Here is a 20952-nt window from a genome sequence, read left to right as displayed (position 1 = left end):
CATGCTCTCAGTCGTACGTCTTTTTGCAAATCTTTCATCCACATCTGCTATTGCAGGCAACTATCTGTAATTCTGTCACATTTTTGTCATCTTCTAATAAATCTGTGTTCTTGTTAAGTCATGGCAGTTCATGTTTATACTTTCCCACCAAACAGTATGTGCCAGAAAATATAACACAGGACTTGATGAAACTGTGCACAGGTGCTAGGAATTAGCTAGTAATGAGCCCTATGCAAAGGAGGTGAGTTGGGATCACTCTCCACTGTTTTTCTCGCCCCTTATCGCCCCCGTCTATTGCCATTTATATTTAAAAGTTAGTATTTGGGGCTGAAAGCTGGTGCTATCCTGTTTGCTTCACACTTCCACCAGTATTCCACCGAGGGAATACATTATTTAAAAAAAAATTTTTAGGCCTTTATTTGGATAGGACAGCTTAGGCTTAAAAGGCAAAATTCTGACCTGCAGCAAAGGGCTGCAGGTCAGATTTGAACCTGTGACCACTGCGTCGAGGAGTAAACCTGTATATATATATATATATATATATATATATATGCGCCGGCTCTACCAGGTGAGTTAACCAGGGGCCCAGAGGGGAATACATTTGATTTTGTTTGATCAAGGAGACAATTTTCTTGCTGCTTCTTCTAAATGGTCTTTCCGGTAACCTGTACTTCAGAACTTGGCATTGTGAACGCTGTTTGTCATTGTGATTTTGAGTTTCAACCTATAAAAGTATACACTATTTACAAATACACACTTGAGGACCACAAACGTAATAGGAGAGCTTATACCCACACTGATGCAGATACATTTGACAATAAATCTTTTTTTTCTGCATCTACACTATAGAGACACTTGCTCATTCTGATTTTCAGTCTTTTTTTTCCTTTTCATATTGTCATTCCCTCATTCGCTCTGTCCCCTGTCTCCATCTCTGTTTTTGTTATCAGAAATACGACACAGTGGAGAACCAGTGGAAAGGGATTATGTTTGCTCTGACACAGCAAATAATTGTAAATCAGTGACAGGACAATCAAGCAGGTGCTGTCTGCCAACCTGCTTCACACACAGCTGGATGTGAATGATTTTGAAAGCTCCAAATGGCCCAGTCTCTCCAGTCATCATCAAACACACTCTGTGGTTATACAGGTCTGGGTTGAGGTTGGGGAGGGGGAGGGTGTCTTGCTTGACAGACAACAGTAAATCAATGGATCCACTAGCAGCCCTATCTTCAGCACAGATGGGGCTGTTGAACAGTTTCCAATGGACAGACAACTGGGGCCGCAGCATCAGATAGATAATAGGGCAGATGTGAGGCTGAAGACTTTGGGCCAGCGCATGAGCCAGGCAGTTAAGAATAAATCAATGACAAGCCAATTAACGTCTGTGTCAGCTACTCTGCTGGCTAGATGAAAGAGGAGGAAGGAACAGAGCCTGCTGAAGAGAAGAAATGGTGTAGCTAGTGAAAGCAGCAATGGAGATAGAGATGAGAGAAAAATGCCTAATAAAGAAGAGTTAAATTCAAAAGTCTGTGAATAGCAAAGACTGCTGTTCAGTGTCTGATGGTCCTTTTTTTAACCTGAAAGAGAAAGCCTTGTGTGTGAGGGTTTGCCTGCATAGGAGACAGACAGCTAAAAAATTACTGTCACAGCAGAGTGAACAACCAGTGTGGCTATTTTTCAGCTTTCTTGTTTTCAGCCCACGTCATGTTTTTAATCACGCATCAGATCCATGATGTTTTTTTGTTTTTTTTTGCTAAAGTGCATGTGAGTGGTGCATAATATATATCCCACAGAAATGTTACAGTATGGACAACATCAGAAATGATGGCAGACAAAAAAGTGCTGATAGGGCCATTGGTCTTAATGTAATTACACTGTAATTGCACTATGTATCTGTAATTGCACTATGACAGGTGCAATGTGTTTTCACTGGAAAACCACTGAGGGTCTTAAATTACACTTAATCTTTAGAACATGGATGCTCCTGGCCTTATAGCCTCCATCACACACTCAAATAAAATATGTCTCTCTGTTTTGTCTCTTTCTCTCACACACATAGTATTTGGTACCTCAGTCTGCAGTTCAGACTCTCCGGCTCCATCTACTGACTGAGGCATGAACAAGCAAAAGACTGTAAATGTATTCTATTGTAGTGCTGCAAATATCAGGCAATCAATAACTGATCACACTTTAAAAGTAAAAGTTACATTAGACAACCACATTTGTAATTGATTCATGTGGCATAGGTCAAATTGGTCATATTCTTGTTCATAACATACAAGGAAATCTGCAGGAATGCATGCAATCAATGAAGAAGTGTCCTTTTACTTCTGCCTTGTTATATTTAGTAGCATGCACACATTCAGATGAATCAGATGTTTTCTGGGTTTCTGTGACAAACATTTTAATACTGTATTTTAAAAACTACATAAATGTGTTTTCCTAGCCTTGATATGCAAGATATCATCCTACAGTATGCCTTGAGTGTCTTATCTGCCATCAAACTCTTTCTGATGGCAAAATGCTTTAATTACACTTTTTGTGTGTTATATCAATTCAATAATTTTGCTATTATTGCTATTTGTAATTGATCTTTCTTTCTCTATCTTATCTTTCTATTGTAGGATAAAAGAAAGTCACTAGAGGTCACTGTAGTTCACAGAAATAAACTTGTCACACTTTCCATGTGTTTGGTCAACAGCCTATTCTTGCCTTGTGGGGGCTCTTTTTCACAGCTTGCTAAAGCTTCTAACATTGCTACAGTGAACAAACAGCAGTAAGTCAAGGACTTTAATTGGAACCATACAACCACATGTTTTTACAAGTTTCGAGATTCCTTGTAAGCTTTTTAGGATTGCTATTTCCATGTGGGTTTGAGATTCAATAAAGCCTCAGTAATCTCTATATTTAAACCCCTTGGTCCCAAAAAGAGCAACATTCCCAGCTAATATCACTTCTCTCAGGCGACACACAGTATCACTTCCTGAATTGGAGTCTATAGCACAAAAGACTGTGCTGAATCTCATGCTGTGACCTTGATCACAGAATATGAGTGACATGTCAAGTGTATTCTGAGTAAGTTGTTACATCATATTACGTCATCCAGACAATCAGGAGAGAGATTCCAAGTAAGCTCTCTGCTGCATAAACATGTATTCTTTCGGTTCCTAGCGATGGGAAATAATTGTAATTCCAGACAGCTTTGTTGTAAAATAACCCTCGCTATCCCGTTGCTATTGTGTCTGTATGTGTAAACACATGAGTGATTGTGTGTGTGTGAGAGAGTGCATGTGTCAGTGCCAGTGTGTCAAATTACACTCAAGTCTCTATGACAGTCCTAAAGATAGTGACCAGGCAGAAGTGTGTTGATCTGGTGTAACATTGCAGTATTTGGATCTTATTTTTTACAGTAGGTTTGGATGCAGAAATAGAGTGAGTAGAATTACTATGACAGAAGAGAAGAAGAGAAGAGAAGAGAAGAGAAGAGAAGAGAAGATTACAATACAATGTAACAGAACAGAATAAAAGTGAAAGGGAGAGAATAGAATAGAATAATAATTTAATTTCACTGTGCTGTGTTGTCAACCTATGCAACCAATTGTGTTAAAACCTAAAAAAGACTCATTGTATAATAAAAAAACCTCTCTGCAAGACAGACTAAAATAGAATAGAATGGGGTAACTTAATTTCACTCTGCATGTAAAATCAGATTTTTATTAAAAAAAAAAATACATATAAATTGTGCTTGTTTGAATCAACAACCTACATAATCTAACCACTAAAACCTTACTATGCATGAGAGATAGAATAGAACAATAACACGTTGTGTTGTGAAATCGGATCTACCTACATGTGCATGTAAAAACCCCCAAACTATTGTTTTGGGGTCTCTAATCTCTACTATCCAAGAGAGTTAAAGGATGGATTAGAATAGATGACCTTGCCTACTGGTTAACATGAGACCAACAGTAACAGCAGGTGGCTTCCTTGGCATTCACAAATAGCCTACAAGGATAAGTAATTTGATGTGTCTTCTTCAGGACAGTGAGCAGCTTCTCTGAACACAAAATATCACAGCATGTGTCAAAATACATTATCATCAACAGAGTCTAAAGGAAACATTTACTGCCCCAAAAAAGACGGCATCCTTTTCTTTTCTTTTTTTTTTAAAGTAGGCCAAAATTGAATAGACTTCACATTGACTTTACATATATAAAGCTACCAAGTACTTGCACATACATGCACACTTGAATTGCACATAGACACATAAATAAGTATACATAAATAAGTATACTGTATGTACAGTATGTGCATGGGGTAGAAGGTTGGGACCAGGATTTGCTACCAGGTTTTTTGCAGTCATGTGATTCCAGTGACGTATGATTCAGATGGAGGGCAGCAAGTGTTAACCAGATTGGTTTGGTGAAATTTAATAAGTAATATTGACTGGATGAAAGTTTGGTCCTGTCCACAAAAGTTCCCTCTAAACGAATATTGTAAAAGAAGTGTCATTTAAGTTGATCCATGGATTCTATCCTATTTTATCCAACATTTCTTACAAGGATTAAAACTTGCTCCCATTTATTTTGGTTTTGTTTCCAACTCACTTTCCAACTACCCCAACTGACATACATTTATACTAATGCACACATACATACATGCATACGTATACATACATACATGCATACATACATACATACATGCATACATGCATACATGCATACCTACATGCATACATACATACATACATACATACATACATGCATGCACGCACATAGCCTACATGCATTCATGTGCAAGTGCTTAGTAGTGGTAGCCTATATTTGTGCAAGTCAAGTATTCAATTTGGGCCTAGGCGGCTTCTAATACCACTTATCCTTTGTTCTCTCTCCTCTCTTCCTCCTCCCCCTCTGCTTCAATCATCTCTCGGTCACCTTGTAATGATGTGAGCCTCTCTCTATCTTTTTTCTCCGCCTTGCCCACAGATGAAGAAGAGGATGCCTGCTGCGCCCCGCCAATACTGAGAGGAAGAAGGGAGGGAGGAAGGGAAGAGGAAAGGGAGGACTGGAGAAAACGAGGAAAGGACGCGAGGGAGGAAAGGAAATAAAGAAGGAAAGGGGAGGGGGCGGGGAGAGAGAAACGCAAGAGAGGGGGGCTAGTAGATGTAGCTCTAGCTGTGGGCCGGGGGGTGAGCTACCAAGCCCGGGCTGCTCTGCCGAAACATCCATGGGTGGCTGTGTCGGGAGCCACCACGACTCCTCGGGCAGCTTAAACGAGAACTCGGACGGCACAGGAGGTAATTTACAGTTCTTATCAACGTCTTTTATTTAGGGCATACAAGCTTGGCTTCTTTTAGGGGGGCTTCCTGTAGGCTTTTTGTATGTTGTCCTGGCTGGAGGTCTGCTTCCATTCCTTAATACCCGAGCCAGACAGAGCCGGAGACAGACACGTACGGTCCTCCTGGGTCTCCCCCTCCACAAAGCGGGGCTTAAAGCGATAAATGACGCCTTGTCGCTACTTTGTAAACTGGGCAATATTTACTGTGCGACGCTGCCTTCCTTTGTTCTTTGGTTTTTGACTGAGCTAGCCGGCTAAAATGTAGCTTAGTTAGCTTGCTAGCTTTTCTGCATAACAAATATGGGTCACAGATGGCAATGGCATGCAAGGGAGTGATACAGTCTGATTTTAATTATGTCCTGACTGTTATCTTAATGCAAGCTGCATGCTTTAATGTTAGGCTTTTGTATTTTACTGACTGTTTTGTATAAGCGAGGATTTGGGGCATGTTTAGTGCTGGAAAGTGTTGGGGCGAAGAGAAGAGGAGGTGTCAAAACTTAAAGGGTGCTCCAGCTTTATGATAAAGAAAGTGTGCTGTAATGTGCGGTTATTTGGTGAACTAGGCAGATAGCAATCACAATGCTGTTCGTGAGCAGAACAGAAAAGTAGCAGACTGCAATGGATTAGGTTTATTGTAATTATTGAGCAATAAACACAGTAGTGAGTGCAATAGCCTACCTAAGGTTATGGGTCATGAATACCCTAACTAAAAAATATTTTAGGGTACACTATTTACCAGTAGGTCTTTTCTGCTGATACTATAACTTGGATGATTGGTTAAAAACCATCAAAAAGTGCATTCAATCTATTGCAAGTACGCTGGTTCAAAAACTGGCATAATTCAGTAGTTTACAGAGGAGATATTGACAGGGTACGGCGGAAAAATTAATGTCTTCCTTTTTGCCACTACATCCGTCTTGACTTGTGTGAATATCTCCCAGACTTCATGGGCATCTAGATGTCACATAAACAGGTTTCAGAGATCCCTTTATCTGTGGAGTGTGTATAGTAACAAAAAGGCATGCAGTGTTAAAACAGATGCAGAGGAGCAGCTGTTACTTGACACCTTGCTTGATGAGGACAGAGACAAGACATGACTCAAACACATGTAAATGTATCTTGTGTATTTTTTTACCAAAGTAGGTGTTATTATTAGGTTTAGTTCAAGCGTACATTTTAGTATAAAATCATCTTTTACACATACCGGCCCACATCCAACCCTAAGGATTATTGGGAATTACTGAAATACAGGCAAGTAGGCCATAGAGCTGTAACAATTCCAAATTTGACTGTAAAATTAATTGTCTCAGAAATAAATGCGATTAACAATATAATTGTCTCTTTTAGTAAAAAAAAAAAAAAAAATATATATATATATATATATATATATATATATATATAAGTATTACTTTTTCAGACGTATTAGTCTTTTGGTTATATCACTGTTATGTGACCCAGATAATGTAATAATACTCTTTATTATTATACAACATTGTATTTTTGTTCTTAAACTGGAACTATGGGGAACTAGAGGAACTTCCTGATGCTGGCCTCAGCTTCAGGAAGTATCGCTTGATATCAGGTCTCACGATGTACCGAATTGCTTCACGGCACTGCACACATACACCCATTCAAGAACCAGCTAGCAAGGTAGCGATGGAGTTTTTCACACTATTGTCATGGCTGAGCCAGCAAAAAAGAAGCAGAAAGCTAGGAAAGCACTGTCGCAGGAACAGAGAAAGAGGAAACGACAGACTGACCGAGCGAGGAGTCAGACACAAGTAAACATAGGAGCTGCCAAATATCTATTCTGAAGCTGTAGGGGGAGCTCTATAGAGAAACCTGCGAAGAAATGGTCAAAACTGCATAGCGCCCCTTTAAATGAACATAACATTAACAATAGAACATTTATCTTCATCAATAAAAAAACAAAACACCAATAATCACTGATATAATTGCAGTTTGGCATATCTAAACAAAATCACAACTTCCAACAATTACCATGAACAGTCATACCCCTTAGGACCTTAGATAATGTTAACAATTAATTGCGGTTAAACACAGAAACAGCGATTACATTAAATAATTGCGATTAGACAATTGTGTAATAATTGTTACAGGCCTAGTAGGCTAGTGTTTAGACGTAAATTAGTAAATGATGAGCAGACAGATGAGCTGGAAAGTAGGCTATTGCAGAGGTTTGAACAAACAGACAAGCAGTTGGTGATACACGTGAATGCAGGCATGCATTTCTGTAAGATAGCTATTGATAAACTGCATGCAGAACCTTTTTTTATATATATACTCTGTTTCCGTTTCTAAGTACGTTTTACATAACCACATGTGTGATGTTTATGTGTTTTCTGTTCCAGTTTATTGCTGCAACATCTAAATTTTGTCCACAGGCGCAAATAAAGTGTTGTCTTATTTTGTCAACCAAGGACCTCATCTACCCTCCATCCCTCAATTAAGTACCATAATCTGGTCATGTTAAAAAGAGAATACTTCTTCCACAGTCTGTACATCTTGGATACAGGTGAATTGTAACCAAAGAGGGAAAAAGTTGTGTAAACAGTCTGTCAGTTAGAACTTATTTACTACAAACAGCCAGTTGAGGGTTGGTGTTATCAGACTTTCCCATGTGATCATCAGAGTACATGTGTACCAGCAGCAGGTGTAACTCAATACCTTGATCCGTCATCCTCTCCTCTCTCCTCTGTCTCTGTGTTACACACACACACACACACACACCTCAACACACACACACACAGTTCTGTACCTGTTGTCTCTTTCGGTGTTGATCTAGGTGTTGTTATTCATCAGCTATTCTGCTCCAGATGGAGCACTGTTAGATGCTACAGTATAACCCTAACCTTGTAACTGGGTTTAGTAACACAACACATCTAGTTTCAGTTATGCTCAGTCTGAGTGTGTGCTCCATGCTCCATGTATATATTATGTGATGGTGTAGGCTCATGTTCAATCTGTCATCTGTGCTTGGGTGTGTTCTTGAACAATCTTAAAATACTGATGCTTTGTTTGACATAAATCTTAACTCTTCTTATTCCCTGTTTCTCCTTTACTCTTCATCCCTACTTCTCATTTTCATCCTCTGTGTATTCCCCCCACCTCTCTCTCTCTCTCTCTCTCTCTCTCTCTCTCTCTCTCTCTCTCTATCTATCTCTCTGTGTCATCTTCCTTTCTCACATCCGTATTTTCTCTTTTTTTCATTTCCTTATCTTGGTTATCCCTTCTTCTCAACCCCTGGTTCCTCTGTCTATCCCCATTTTTCTGTCTTTACTCACATCCTTTCATTTACCCCACCCTCACACTGATACTCTCTATATCTTTCTTTTATGGTTACTCTCCTTTATCATCCCTCCAACCCTCCTGTCTTCCTCCATCTTTTTTTTCTCTCCATCTCTCCTTTCCTCTCTGTCGTCCTCCCTCCCAGTGGCTCTAGGGCGTAACCAGCCCCTGAAGAGAGAGCGGCCTAAATGGAAAAGTGACTACCCGATGACTGAAGGCCAGCTGCGCAGCAAGAGAGATGAGTTCTGGGATACGGCGCCAGCATTTGAGGGCCGGAAGGAAATCTGGGATGCGCTGCGAGCTGCGGCCAGCGCATTTGAGAGCAATGACCACCTGCTGGCTCAGGCCATCCTCGACGGGGCCAGCATCACACTGCCGCACGGTAACACATATTTCCACAGTGATAGATGTAGCAGATAGTGTTTGTTGTTCTCTCCATGAAATGCCTCTGGGGGGACTTTATGTAGGACATTGCAGTTGATGATTATCAACTCAAGAATTTCAACTCCCTCTTCCCAAGTTCTCTAGAGAAACTAAACCTCAGGAACCCAGCTGTAGAGGATTTCTTAAAAGTTTGAGGCGTTACTGTATTCTGCAGTTAGTTTTTATGTGTATGAACTTTAATTTTAAGATTTTAAGAATTGTTTGATTGCAAGTTAAATAAAATACAGGAAGAGACAAGAATCCATTTTAAGAAAGACCAACCAAGGGACAAGGTTTAGCAATTTTAAGCAGGTTAGAGAATGTGGTGTGTTCACACTGTAAAAAGTGACAAAAGTAAGTATACACAAAACAGTCAATAAGCATACTAAAAACTCCTTGATTTTTCCATGTGCTGTTGATGTGGAGCTGCAGCGATAAGCCAATTAATCGATATGTCAATCAACAGAAAATTAATTATTACATGTATTTTGATTATAGAATAATTGTTTTAGTCATTGAGTTAAGCAAAAATGCATTTGCTGGATCCTAAAACGTCAGGATTTAATGCTTTTCTTTGTCATACAAATGATGGCACACACTGAGGGTGACTTGCTTTCTTTCCACCTGCCAAATATTCATCTAGATCTAGAAAATTAAACATGATGCTGCAACTGAACAGACAATTTCTTGCCTCAAATTTATTTTATGACTGATTTTAGTGGGTAGTTTCAAAACAGCGATCCTATTTGTTTAGTTCGAAAAATGGAAGCAAAAAACATCCATCCCAAGCTAAGCCTGCGTTCACATAGACTGCAGCGGTCCTCAAGTGGTCCGGTGAAAACGCAAGCCTTTCAATTCATTTTGAATGGGGGTAGTGGGTTTAGGCTGCGATGGTGGGGGCCACAGGGGGGTGCCAGAAAAAAACATAGTGGCCTGAGGTGTTTTGTTATAACCCCCCAATGTAGCACAAGTAGCCTTTATATATCACAATTACTGTTTTCTGTCAGATCTCAACGTTTCTGACCACACAGAGAAAGAAAAGGTGTTAAAAAATATATATATATTTTATGTATATTTGTTATCTTGTTATGAATATATAATATAAAATATATGATACATAATATATACAGGAACTATTTAAAGTTGAATGAGGGATGGGAAAAATAACAAGCTTCGGCTTCGTCCCGCTCCTTTTCGGAAAGAGTAAACATATTGTTTGTAATACTTAATAGATATTGTTTTTCCTTTTGGTGTGTTGCTACACACTTATTGTGTTATTATTATTTTTTATTTTATTATTTTTTGTTCGATATAAAAATAAAGAAAGCATTCAGCTGTTACACAAACTTTAAAATTTTCTTGTGGCAGCGATAAAGGCTGTGATGTTCCCAGTTTACTATACGGGACTTTCACATCACCTCAAAACCAACGGACTGAAGTCTGATCGCTGGTTACATGATTGGCCACCGCAGCGTGACGTTGGGTTTCGCTTCTTCAAAAGTTGAGTCGGTCGCAACTTTTCACCGCTGTGTTTTTTCCCCGGCTACCCCCTGTGTTCCGCACCGCCACAGCCTAAACGTACTACCCCCATTCAAAATGAAAGGCAAGACCTGGTGCGGGGGGTATACAGGTCATTGTCAAAGTGCTGTGTCTTTTGAAAGTAGGATTAAATGAAGTAATCACTCACCTTAGTGTGAAGATCAAACTTACTGGACAGTATTCACATACACACACACAATAAAATTAGCTCAGATTCAGGAAGCCCAACAATTCCACCAGGTAATTATCAGCAGCTTGTGCATTTTTTCTATTTGTGGATGCGCGTTATTCTCTCGATTCCTTATTCACCTCAGAGTCATGTTACCTTAACTGGGGAAAGGAAAGGTTACCTTTTTTTTTGTTAAAATCTTGTCGTGGTGTGGCCGGGTTGGCTCAGTGGTAGAGCAGGTGCACATTTACTGAGAGGTTTATACCTTGACACAGAGGTCCAGGTTTCGAATCTGACCTGTGATGGTTTCCTGCATGTCTTCCCCCTTTCTCACCTAGCTGTCCTGTCAAGAATTAAAGGTGGAAAAGCCCAAAAAATAATCTTAAAAAATGTTGTCGTGGTGAGTTTTGGGTGGTGATGCATTTTGTCCCGATGGTGGCATTCTCGGTTTAACCTGTCTTTCCAGACTTTCATGTAAGAGTCTAGAAGTGTGTGTTTTTTTACGTATCAGTGAAAGTTAACACCATAAGCTAATTGAATAATAACCCTTATTATGTTTAAACAGGCTGAGATGACTGGCTTGCTGTGATAAAAACATGTTTATTTCTGAGGGGCTAGGTGAACTCCTGCAGGGAACCTGAGGTGGACAGAATTATTCTGTTAATAGGCCAGCGGTGACACTAAAACTCAAGGTCAGCTCTACCTGTATACGATTGGTGTATAGCAGTTACCAACAGATAGGCTCTACGTGCATGTAAACATAGTCAGTGTCTTGTCCAGCTCCATTCACTTTAGTAGTTCGGCCAGGTCAGATCAGATCCCGCTGGGCTGCAGCTGTAAATTCCCCAGGCCTGAAGTCACTATTGTTTTAATCTTATTCCAGTACAAAGAGCAGCCGGATCACTTAAATATTTTTTATTACTAACAACTTTATGCCTTTCTATTGTCCTCCTTCTTTTGCTTTCACCATTCCAGATCCGTTTGGGTACTTCGGCACAGCGGTGCTTTGAGCTACTAGATATTGTCAGCATGCTAACAAACATACTCATAATGACAAGGCTAACATGCTGATGTTAAGCAGGTGTAATGTTTACCATGTTCAACATCTTAGTTTAGTGTGTTAGCATGCTCTCTTTTACTAGTTAGCACTACATTCAAAATACAGATGGTAATGGTAATTTTATATTAAGTATTGGACAAATCATAATTTTGACTTGATGAAAAAAAGAGTTTGGGTATTGAAACGTGATTACAGTTCATCCTGAGGAGCACATGAATGTGTGAAATTTCCCAATTTCATGGCAGTCCATTCAACAATTGAGAACAACACGTGGTGTACTCGTGGTGGCAGGAAACGTCAGGCTACCACCAAAGTCAGTAGGATTCATCCTCTGGGGACCGTGAAGGTCTGTAAATAAAATTTCCTGACAATTTAATCAATACAGTGTTTCCCACATATAGAATATTGTGTGGCGGTGCGCCTCACTATCAACACCGGCCGCCGCACATTGCGTTTCGTTATTAATTTAAATTTTTAACGCTATTTAAAATACGTTCTTCTGCATTTCCTTTCCCTGCTCTCCTGCATCTCTCTGTCACTTGTGTCTCGCTCACATAGACACACACAGCTCCTCCCACCGTGCGGTGTTGGGTTTTTTTAAGCCCCCAACGTCGCCTTTGAGGCAGCGCGGCAATGGTTATGTTTAAGGTTACGGTGAGGGTTAGTGCCTGTAAGGCGACGTTGGGGGCTTAAAACACCATTGATCCCACCGTGCACACAGCGTCTGTCTCCATCAAGGAGAGAAGACGGCTAGCGAAATTCACAAGTTCACGAAAGGTTGGTATCTATCTCGTGAACACCTTTACACAATCACACAATCACCGACCTGACTTTTAGCAAACAAGCAATTGCGCCTGCTTTAGAAAGTTGCAAGTTTGCTGTAAAATGCAGTTGGGTTGTCGAGGTCAAAACACTATATGTAGCAGCTGTGAATCAAATAAACGTATTATAAATAATGTTGTCATTTTTTACTCTTACACTGAATGTTTGCTGCTTCAATCCAGATGAGTATTGAAAAGTATTTTCCTCGACTGAAAAAGGCACGTATTTAGGATGAGGACCAGCCTGAACCGGTGGTGTCAGTCTGAAACAGCTCAACAGTCCGACCAGTGTAATTAGTTATGTTATTAATTTGTTTACAATATGTTCAGGCTTCAACCAGTGAAAGACAGGGGCGAGAAAGACATAGATTTGTTAGGCATTGAAGTAGGAGAGGAGGACAGCATCCAAATGCGTGTCCTCCTCAGTTTTTGATTAAAGCTTAAATTACCTCCATTACTGTACTAAAACATACAGGGCAGACTTTGTTGTTGCCATTCAGGAAATGGAACCGAGTATTTAAGGTAACTCCCACTGCATTCATAATGGAGACATTTCACTTATTGGAGAAGCATCAGTTAATGGGCTCCTTTTTCAGTGCATATAATTAGATTGGAGACCAACTTGATCTGCGGTCTTCAGAAGTGACTCTGTGAAGCAGAAAATGGGATCCATTTGCATCAGCTGTTGGTCAACTTGCTGAATTTCATCCAGCCTGCAACAAATGAAAATGTCATGTTCACTGATTCACATCATTATATCCCTTTGTTTTCAGCCATAACCAGTAGGGTGGGGGGAAATCAGCATAGTATCGTGATATTTTCCATGGCAATACTGTATCATACACAGACGCCAAGTAGCAATCTTTTATTATATATGTGTTGGTCAGTTTGTCTGCTTGAGAATCCCATTTTGCGGCATTAAAATTGAAGTGAGATGTGTAGCCGGGTTAGTTCAGTTGGTAGAGCAGGCGCACATACAGTATCTCACAAAAGTGAGTACACCACTCACATTTTAGTAAATATTTCATTATATCTTTTAATGGTACAACACTGAAGAAATTACACTTTGCTGGCATGGTATGGCATTGGCATGGTTTTATTTCAGTTAGCCTAATAGCTGGTTTGATTTGCATTGAGAGATGATTTTAGGGAAAGTGGTATGGTGAAGGGCATGTGATGATGTGGGGCTATTTTAATTCCAAAGGGAACTTTATCAGGATGCATAGTATCCTGGATCCATGAAATAACTGGCCTTTAAAAATAAAAATCTGCCTGCCTCTATGGGAATTTAACATAAGGGTGTACTCACTTTTGTTGCCAGCGGTTTAGAAATTAATGGCTGTGTTGAGTTATTTTGAGGGGACAACACATTTACACTGTTATACAAGCTGTACACTTAATACTTTACATTGTAGCAAAGTGTAATTTCTTCAGTGTTGTCCCATTAAAAGATATAATGAAATATTTACTAAAATGTGATGGGTGTACTCACTTTTGTGAAATACTGTATATAGAGATTTATCCCTCGACGCAGAAGGTCCAGGGTTCGACCTGTGACGATTTTCCTGCATGTCTTCCCCCTCTCTCTCCCCTTTCATATCTAACTGTCCTATCCATTAAAGGAGGAAATGCCCAAAAATAATCTTAAAAAATTGAAGTGAGATGAACAAACAGAGACATTTCTCTTTTTAGATAAAACATATGTTGACAAAGTTTTATTTTGGGGACATAATTTGAAAATAGGACAAATTTGAAGTTGGAAAAACGGTAATAAATTGCAATTTATCGCAGAATATTGCAATATGTTTAAATTCGCAATTAAATCGTATTGTTACATAAGTATTGTGATGATATTGTAGCGTGAGGCCTCTGGTGATTCTCACCCCTAATAACCAGTCAAGCTAGCTACTATTTTGGGGGGCCATGCAAAACAGCACTGCAGCAACAAAGCATATATTTTTCAATCTAACCTCTTGTTGTTTAATGAAAGGCATTAGCACCATCTGGAACGCATTAGCATTCTGCAGCTGAAGGATAAACACTTAAGGTGGAGCCAAGTGTAGTAGAAAAAAGCAAGTGAGATATATACAGACAGATATTCATATCCATATCATGTTTATAGAATGTCACTGAACCATGTGTAACATTTATCTTGTATTAGCCTTTTGTGACATTGGCTATAACAGCTTCCATATATTTAGCTGTCTCTGCTGCTATCTCACTGTTGCATGAAATTAATTTAAAGGTGCCCTGCCACACTTATTTCATTACTTTGTGGTAATGTCTGAAGTTCTACTATGGACTCTAACATTTTTTTTGTGGAAAACATGCCTTGGTTACCTTGTTTCAAGCCATTCTAGCATGGTATAGAAAGCCTGCAGGAAGACTCAACTCAATTTGTCCCAGTTCTCATTAATATTTAACAAGCTACGCTGCTTGACTCTGATTGGCTAACAGCTAGCCAATGAGAGCCTGGCTATCAGCATCCTTTACTCAGCGCAACTGGGCGAGCTCATGAATAGTAATGAGCTCAGGCAACATGATGTCAGACTGACTAGCTTTTGTATTTGGCCTGATTACTTTTTTTTCAGTGGCTAGAGCTGACAAGGAGGTAGCAGTTCATTTTCACATTCTTGACATAACACAAACACATATGGACCTAACATATTTAAAAAAAAATACAAGTAAAAACGGTTTTGTGTGGCAGGGCACCTTTTAATGTCCAACTTTTTAATAATGAAAAACTAAGAATACATGTAAAAAAAAAACATGACATTATTTTTGACTACATAATAAAGGATGACTAAATGTGATTTCAATTCGACTTCAATACATTTGTTATTAAACTCATCTAAAGAACAAATTACACACCTGAATGGAGTTAGGTGTTCTGAAATATCTAAAGCCAGACAGACAGCTCATTAGAAGCTGGTGAATCTGAAGCCTTGGATTTATTTGCACATGTTGATATTTCAGTTATGTTAGTGACGAGCAGAAATCTTTCATACCTTAAAAACTTGCTTGCCAATTAGGTCACAATGTTGGTATGCCAGCAAATGATTTGGTTGCATAAGCAGAAAGAGTTTGCCTATATAGGTTTTTTTTCACAATAAGGAAGGCAGGACGGATGTTGTTATTGGGTTATTGTACGGTATAGGTCAGGGGTGGCGAACATGTGGCTCTTGAGCCGTATGCGGCTCTTTGCCTGCTCCTTTGAGGCTCTTACTGTGTGCTGTGTTATTGGTGGATTTTGTTTTGTTACTTTTTTAAACATTTCAGAAAAGTAAAAAAAAAAAAAAAAAAAAAGCATTTGAATGCATCTGCTTGTACATTTGCCAATTATTTAAAAATAAAAAATAATGCAGCAGAGTTTTTTTATGGACAGATTCTGCAACCTGAGGAAAAACGGCGGCCACAGATCACCTTCCTCATTAACCCTTTTACTGCTGAATCAGATTGTTTGAAAGCCCCTCTAGTGACAAATGAGTGAAAGAGTCGCTTCGAGTGGCCACAACTGAGTACAACCAAACCTAAAAAGGATTGTGGATAACAAAGACTGTCAGGTTTCACACTGAGTCAATCTAAGTAAGAAAAAAAACCTATGAAAACTGCTATGTATTATGACTTTCATTAGATCTGGAAGTCACTGTTGCTGTTGTAATGTGGACGAGCATGTGTTGTGTGGCTTTTTGCTATGGTGCGTGTTTTTTTGTGGCTCTTAATGCTGAACTGGTTGGCTACCCCTGGTATAGGTGCTGCACACTTGTTAATCCACATTACTACACATTTCAGTTTTAGAAACAAATTAAGTGAAGCGCTCTCTTTCAGCCTCTCTCTCTCTCACTTTCACTGGTAGACCATGATCTGAGACGTAGCGTTGGCTTACAGTCCTCACCTTGACCACAGCAGTCATCATAGAGCGCAGAGAGCAACATCCTGTGAGCTTCTGATGACTCATCTCAGTCTCCCTTAAAGCAAAACTCATTGTCTCTCTTAAGCGGCTGGTGCCTCAATTTAAGTCATAAAACAACACGAGCAATGCAGTGACCTTTTAAAACATTTACAAAAAAGCCTCTTGCTTTTGTAGGGAAAGTTTTCACCCTGGTCTTAGATTTTTGGGTTCTAATTTTGAGACTCTGAAGGGCAACATATTTTTCAAAACCATTGAAAAGACAAAACGATGGGGAAGAATTGGCTGTTTTGGGGATTTTACTCATAATTGTGTTTTACGCTTAAAGTCGAGATAAAATGAAAAATGTCTTTTTTTTAATTGGCAAATTTATTTCTTAGCATTTTTATATCAAAATTGATCAAAATGCAATCATGTTTTCTTCCTGTAAAACAAAAAAATCACATGTGCTTACATAAGCAGGCAATAACCAATTTCCACCAAAATCTCATTAGCTAGCTAACACAGACATTCATCTGCATGTACTGCCGGCACTGCAGTGACAGAGCCGTTTGAAAATCAGCAAGTTTTCCCTTTCATCTTTCATCCTCCTCAGGTGAGGGAAGTATGTGTGGAGCCATTGTCAACAGTCTTCAGTAGCTCTCCATGGTAGCTCCGTACTTCGTTAAACTGTAAACCCGCCCACTTTTTAACAGTCCAATCAAAAATCATTTTCAGCTTAAATATTCTGTTTCACTAGGAAATACGTCACAGTACAGAAGCTAAACACGCTCCAACTTCCGTTTCACTGGGGCTTTAAAGGTAAAACAACTAAGGCAATCAAAACACCCATTACCACAATAAAATGACTGTGACTTGTGAGAATTGGTGACTTGAAACTATTGTACTGCGGAGACATGAAATCCCCTTGATGACCCTTGGGGTCCCCCCCTGTGAATACTGCTGTATGTGGAATGCTGTGACCACTTCACTGCATCTTATTTCCCCCTCTCTCCACCAGCTCTTTACTCTGTGTCTGAATCTGAGTCGGTCAACGGTGACATCATGTATTTTAAAGTACTCCAAGATACGCATTACCCTTTTCTCCTGCTTTCACTTATTTTTTCTTAGTCTTTGGTTTCTATTGACTCTTAACTCTAATTTTGTTCATTTCATCTTACTACAGCGAAATGTGAATTTGTGGTCAGGTTTTGGCTTTGTTAGGTGGAAAATTTATGTGAGTGTTTGACCTTCAGTTTATGAACACAATAATGAAAATATACAAAAGAACACAGTTATTAAAATGCAACATAAATGGGCCAAAACGTTGTCAAGCTCAGACAAAGCAGGGCACCCAAAAGCAGGACTTTTCCAGACCATTCATTTGGAAGTGAAAAATTCAGCGAAAAGTTGAGAGTTTACCTGAAATGTTCCCTTTAGTTATTAATTGGTTTGTATTAGAACTTTCTAGTTAAACATTTACCTAGTGTTCTAAATATAACTATGCATGCACATAGTTTGTTAGCATTGGTATGTGGGTTACAGTAAGCTGTAACCTGCTGCAGATGATGGTTTATAGCTTCTAGTATGTATACATGATTCCTATAATTTCACACACCACAGATAGAAAGTGTGCATAGAGCTGTGTTAAGTACAATAGATCATTACAGCAAGTTAAAACCTGGCAATGTTTCAAAAGGTTATAATGTTATCGTAACCAAATGAATGATGGTCAAAACTGTTAAACAAACCTAAGTTGAAAAAAATAAGATGAAATCCTTCAGCATTTATAGAAGTCACAAAAAGGAAGAAGAATTATGACCCAAAAAGTCATAAAAATAAAGTCCAGGCACTCAAGGTTGGTACACTATACCCTGAGGAAGGCTCAAGCTGGTGTATTTTTAATGTCTTGCCCTATTTATTAAAGGCCTTTCATCACTTTTTGTAACCAACATTAAGTGCCTGGACTTGATTTTTTATGACTTTTTTGGTCATAATTCTTTTTCCTTTTTGTGAATTGCATTCCCTTCCGTGAGCACCAGTGGTTAAGGCAGTGGTTCCCAACCTTTTTTTCTTGGCGCCCCCCCCTAATCATGTTTAAGAAAAGCTGAGCCCCCTCTTTACCTCAACCTTAAACCAGATAAAGACTTGCGCCCCCCCTGTGATCTTTGCCACCCCCCCTGGGGGTGCCGGGAACCCAGGTTGGGAACCACTGGGTTAAGGGATACCAGAAGTGCTCCTGCCACTTCTTTCATTTATATAAAAGTGTTGACACATTTTTCTATTCTTCCAGGAGCTCTGACTGAATGTTATGATGAATTGGGGAATCGATACCAGCTGCCAGTCTACTGCCTCTCTCCTCCCGTCAACATGATTGAAGAGCGCTCTGACGAGCGTGAAGGTTCCGATCCAGACTCCGGGGCCGCAGACCCGTCCACGGGAAGCGCCAGCGACGCCGGCTCAGGGGGGGAGTGCCAGCTTCGGCTCCGGCTCTCCACGGGTCGCGACCTCCGGCTGGTGGTCCGTTCCGCGGACACAGTGGGCATGATGAAGCGCCGTCTACATAGTCAGGAGGGCGTGCCTGCCGCAACCCAACGCTGGTTTTTCTCAGGTCGGCCACTGACAGACAGGCTGCGCTTGGACCAACTCAACATCTCCAGGGACTATGTAGTGCAGGTTATCCTCAGCCAGCCGCCACAGCCAGAGCCGGCGTCAACACCAGGACACACACCTGAAGCCTCTGGGCCAGTGGCAGCACTGCCGCAAGAGCCTACACCGGTGGAGAATTAACCCAACCCGGCAGCCTGGAGGTGGGCATACCGGCGGGCTGGAGGAGAGGGAGGATAACAAAGGAGAAAGAGAGAGTGGTTGATTCTGACTTTTCTCTTTCAAATTCTTCTCTTCTCCTCTCTTTGTTTTTGGGCAGAGGTTGGCTTTCTCCCAGAACAAAAGGACTCTTGAAATGAGAAAAGACTCTTCCTTATGGTTTTACACGTTGAAATTTTGACCTTTTTGAAGTCTTTTTAACTGTTCCTATGGAAACCAAACAACAAAAAGATAACTGTCAGATGGCGTAAGGGTTTTCTTAGCAACACTGATGTTCGAATGTTTCTGTGTTTCAGTTTCCATTCAAGTCCTGCTCTCTGGCAAAGCTTGGTCAGGAGAATTCTGTTTATAAGGCTACAGGGTTATACATACATTTATACATACATTTTTATCCCAATACAATTCAACACGGACCGTTCAGGATAAAGGAATAAAGATAGTTTAACAATCATGACAGTTATTCTTTGTTAATAATTATATGTGAATCAAATCAAGAACACTTCCTCACTTGGGGAATAAGTCAGTATGCTATCGCTGTAAAGAAAGGTTAGAAAAACAGATGTGTCCTTCCTGTCAAGAGGTTGCAGTCACGGGGCATGAGGATGTTGTCACCAAGCTGCTGCTGGATTAGATGCTTTATTTCACTCTGCTTCACAGAACAATCAGAGCAATCATAAAAAAATGTGTGTGAGTGTGCGTGTGTGTGTGCGTGTGCGTGTTCATATATGATCAAGACACAACCACGTGGCAAAAGGAATGGAACATCAGAAACACAGTTGCAAATTATAATTAAAAATAGAATGTTTTTAATTAAAATTGATCATTGTTTCTATTCCTTGTTCTCTGTCTAATTATTTGCCTTGAATAGTTTCATGTTTTTGATGTAGGGGTGGGACAGATAATTGCAGTATGTTGCGATACAAGTGCAGATTTACGTTCTCTTGCAGTCTTTCAATGTAGGTTTATGCCTAATAATTATATCAAGCATCATATTGTAGGTTAGGCTATAATTCCTCTCAGTATGGTGGGCAGGTTCAAAGCACAGATCAGAAGTTACATAGAGTGTTTCTCTAACTAGAGCACATTACTGGATTGTTCAGGCTGATATCAATATCTTAGAATTAAAAGGAATAGTTTTACATTTTGGGAAATAGTTATTCGCTTTCTTGCTGAGAGTTAGATGAGGAGATCTACAGCACTCATGTCTGTATAGTAAATTAAGCTGTTGTAGTCAGCAGCCAGATAGCTTAGCTTAGCATAAAGACTGGAATCAGGGAGCCTAGCTCTGTGTAAAGGTATAAAGATATGCCTAACAGCACCTCTATTGCTCACTAATTAACATGTTAAATCTTGTTTGTAAAATTCTTACACAAAACAAAATGTTAAAAGGTTAAAAGTTGTAGTTTTATGGGGAGAGTTGTGCTGGAAATATTACTAGGGGTCAACAGGCAACCAGAGGAAACTTCAGGCCTCACTGGCCTGGCCAAGACAGGTTTCTAACACATAACAGTTGGCTTTAAGGGGGCTAGTGTAGGTGGATTTTTTACCTTTGGACAAAGTCAGGCTAGCTGTTTCCC

At 39.8% G+C, this 20952-nt stretch overlaps 1 protein-coding gene across 1 annotated transcript; it reads left to right on the top strand.

The window, feature by feature from the left end:
• Positions 1-5158: 5158 nt before the first annotated feature.
• ubtd2 (ubiquitin domain containing 2) lies at positions 5159-20207 on the top strand. Its single transcript, XM_028595404.1, has 3 exons — positions 5159-5298; positions 8794-9030; positions 18843-20207. Exons 1-3 carry the CDS (start codon positions 5229-5231, stop codon positions 19337-19339), a joined length of 804 nt encoding a protein of 267 aa, XP_028451205.1. The 5' UTR covers positions 5159-5228; the 3' UTR covers positions 19340-20207.
• Positions 20208-20952: the final 745 nt, after the last annotated feature.

Source organism: Perca flavescens, chromosome 13, assembly GCF_004354835.1.
Source record: "Perca flavescens isolate YP-PL-M2 chromosome 13, PFLA_1.0, whole genome shotgun sequence".
Lineage (NCBI taxonomy): Eukaryota > Metazoa > Chordata > Actinopteri > Perciformes > Percidae > Perca > Perca flavescens.
This window is presented reverse-complemented; position numbering and strand designations above follow the sequence as displayed.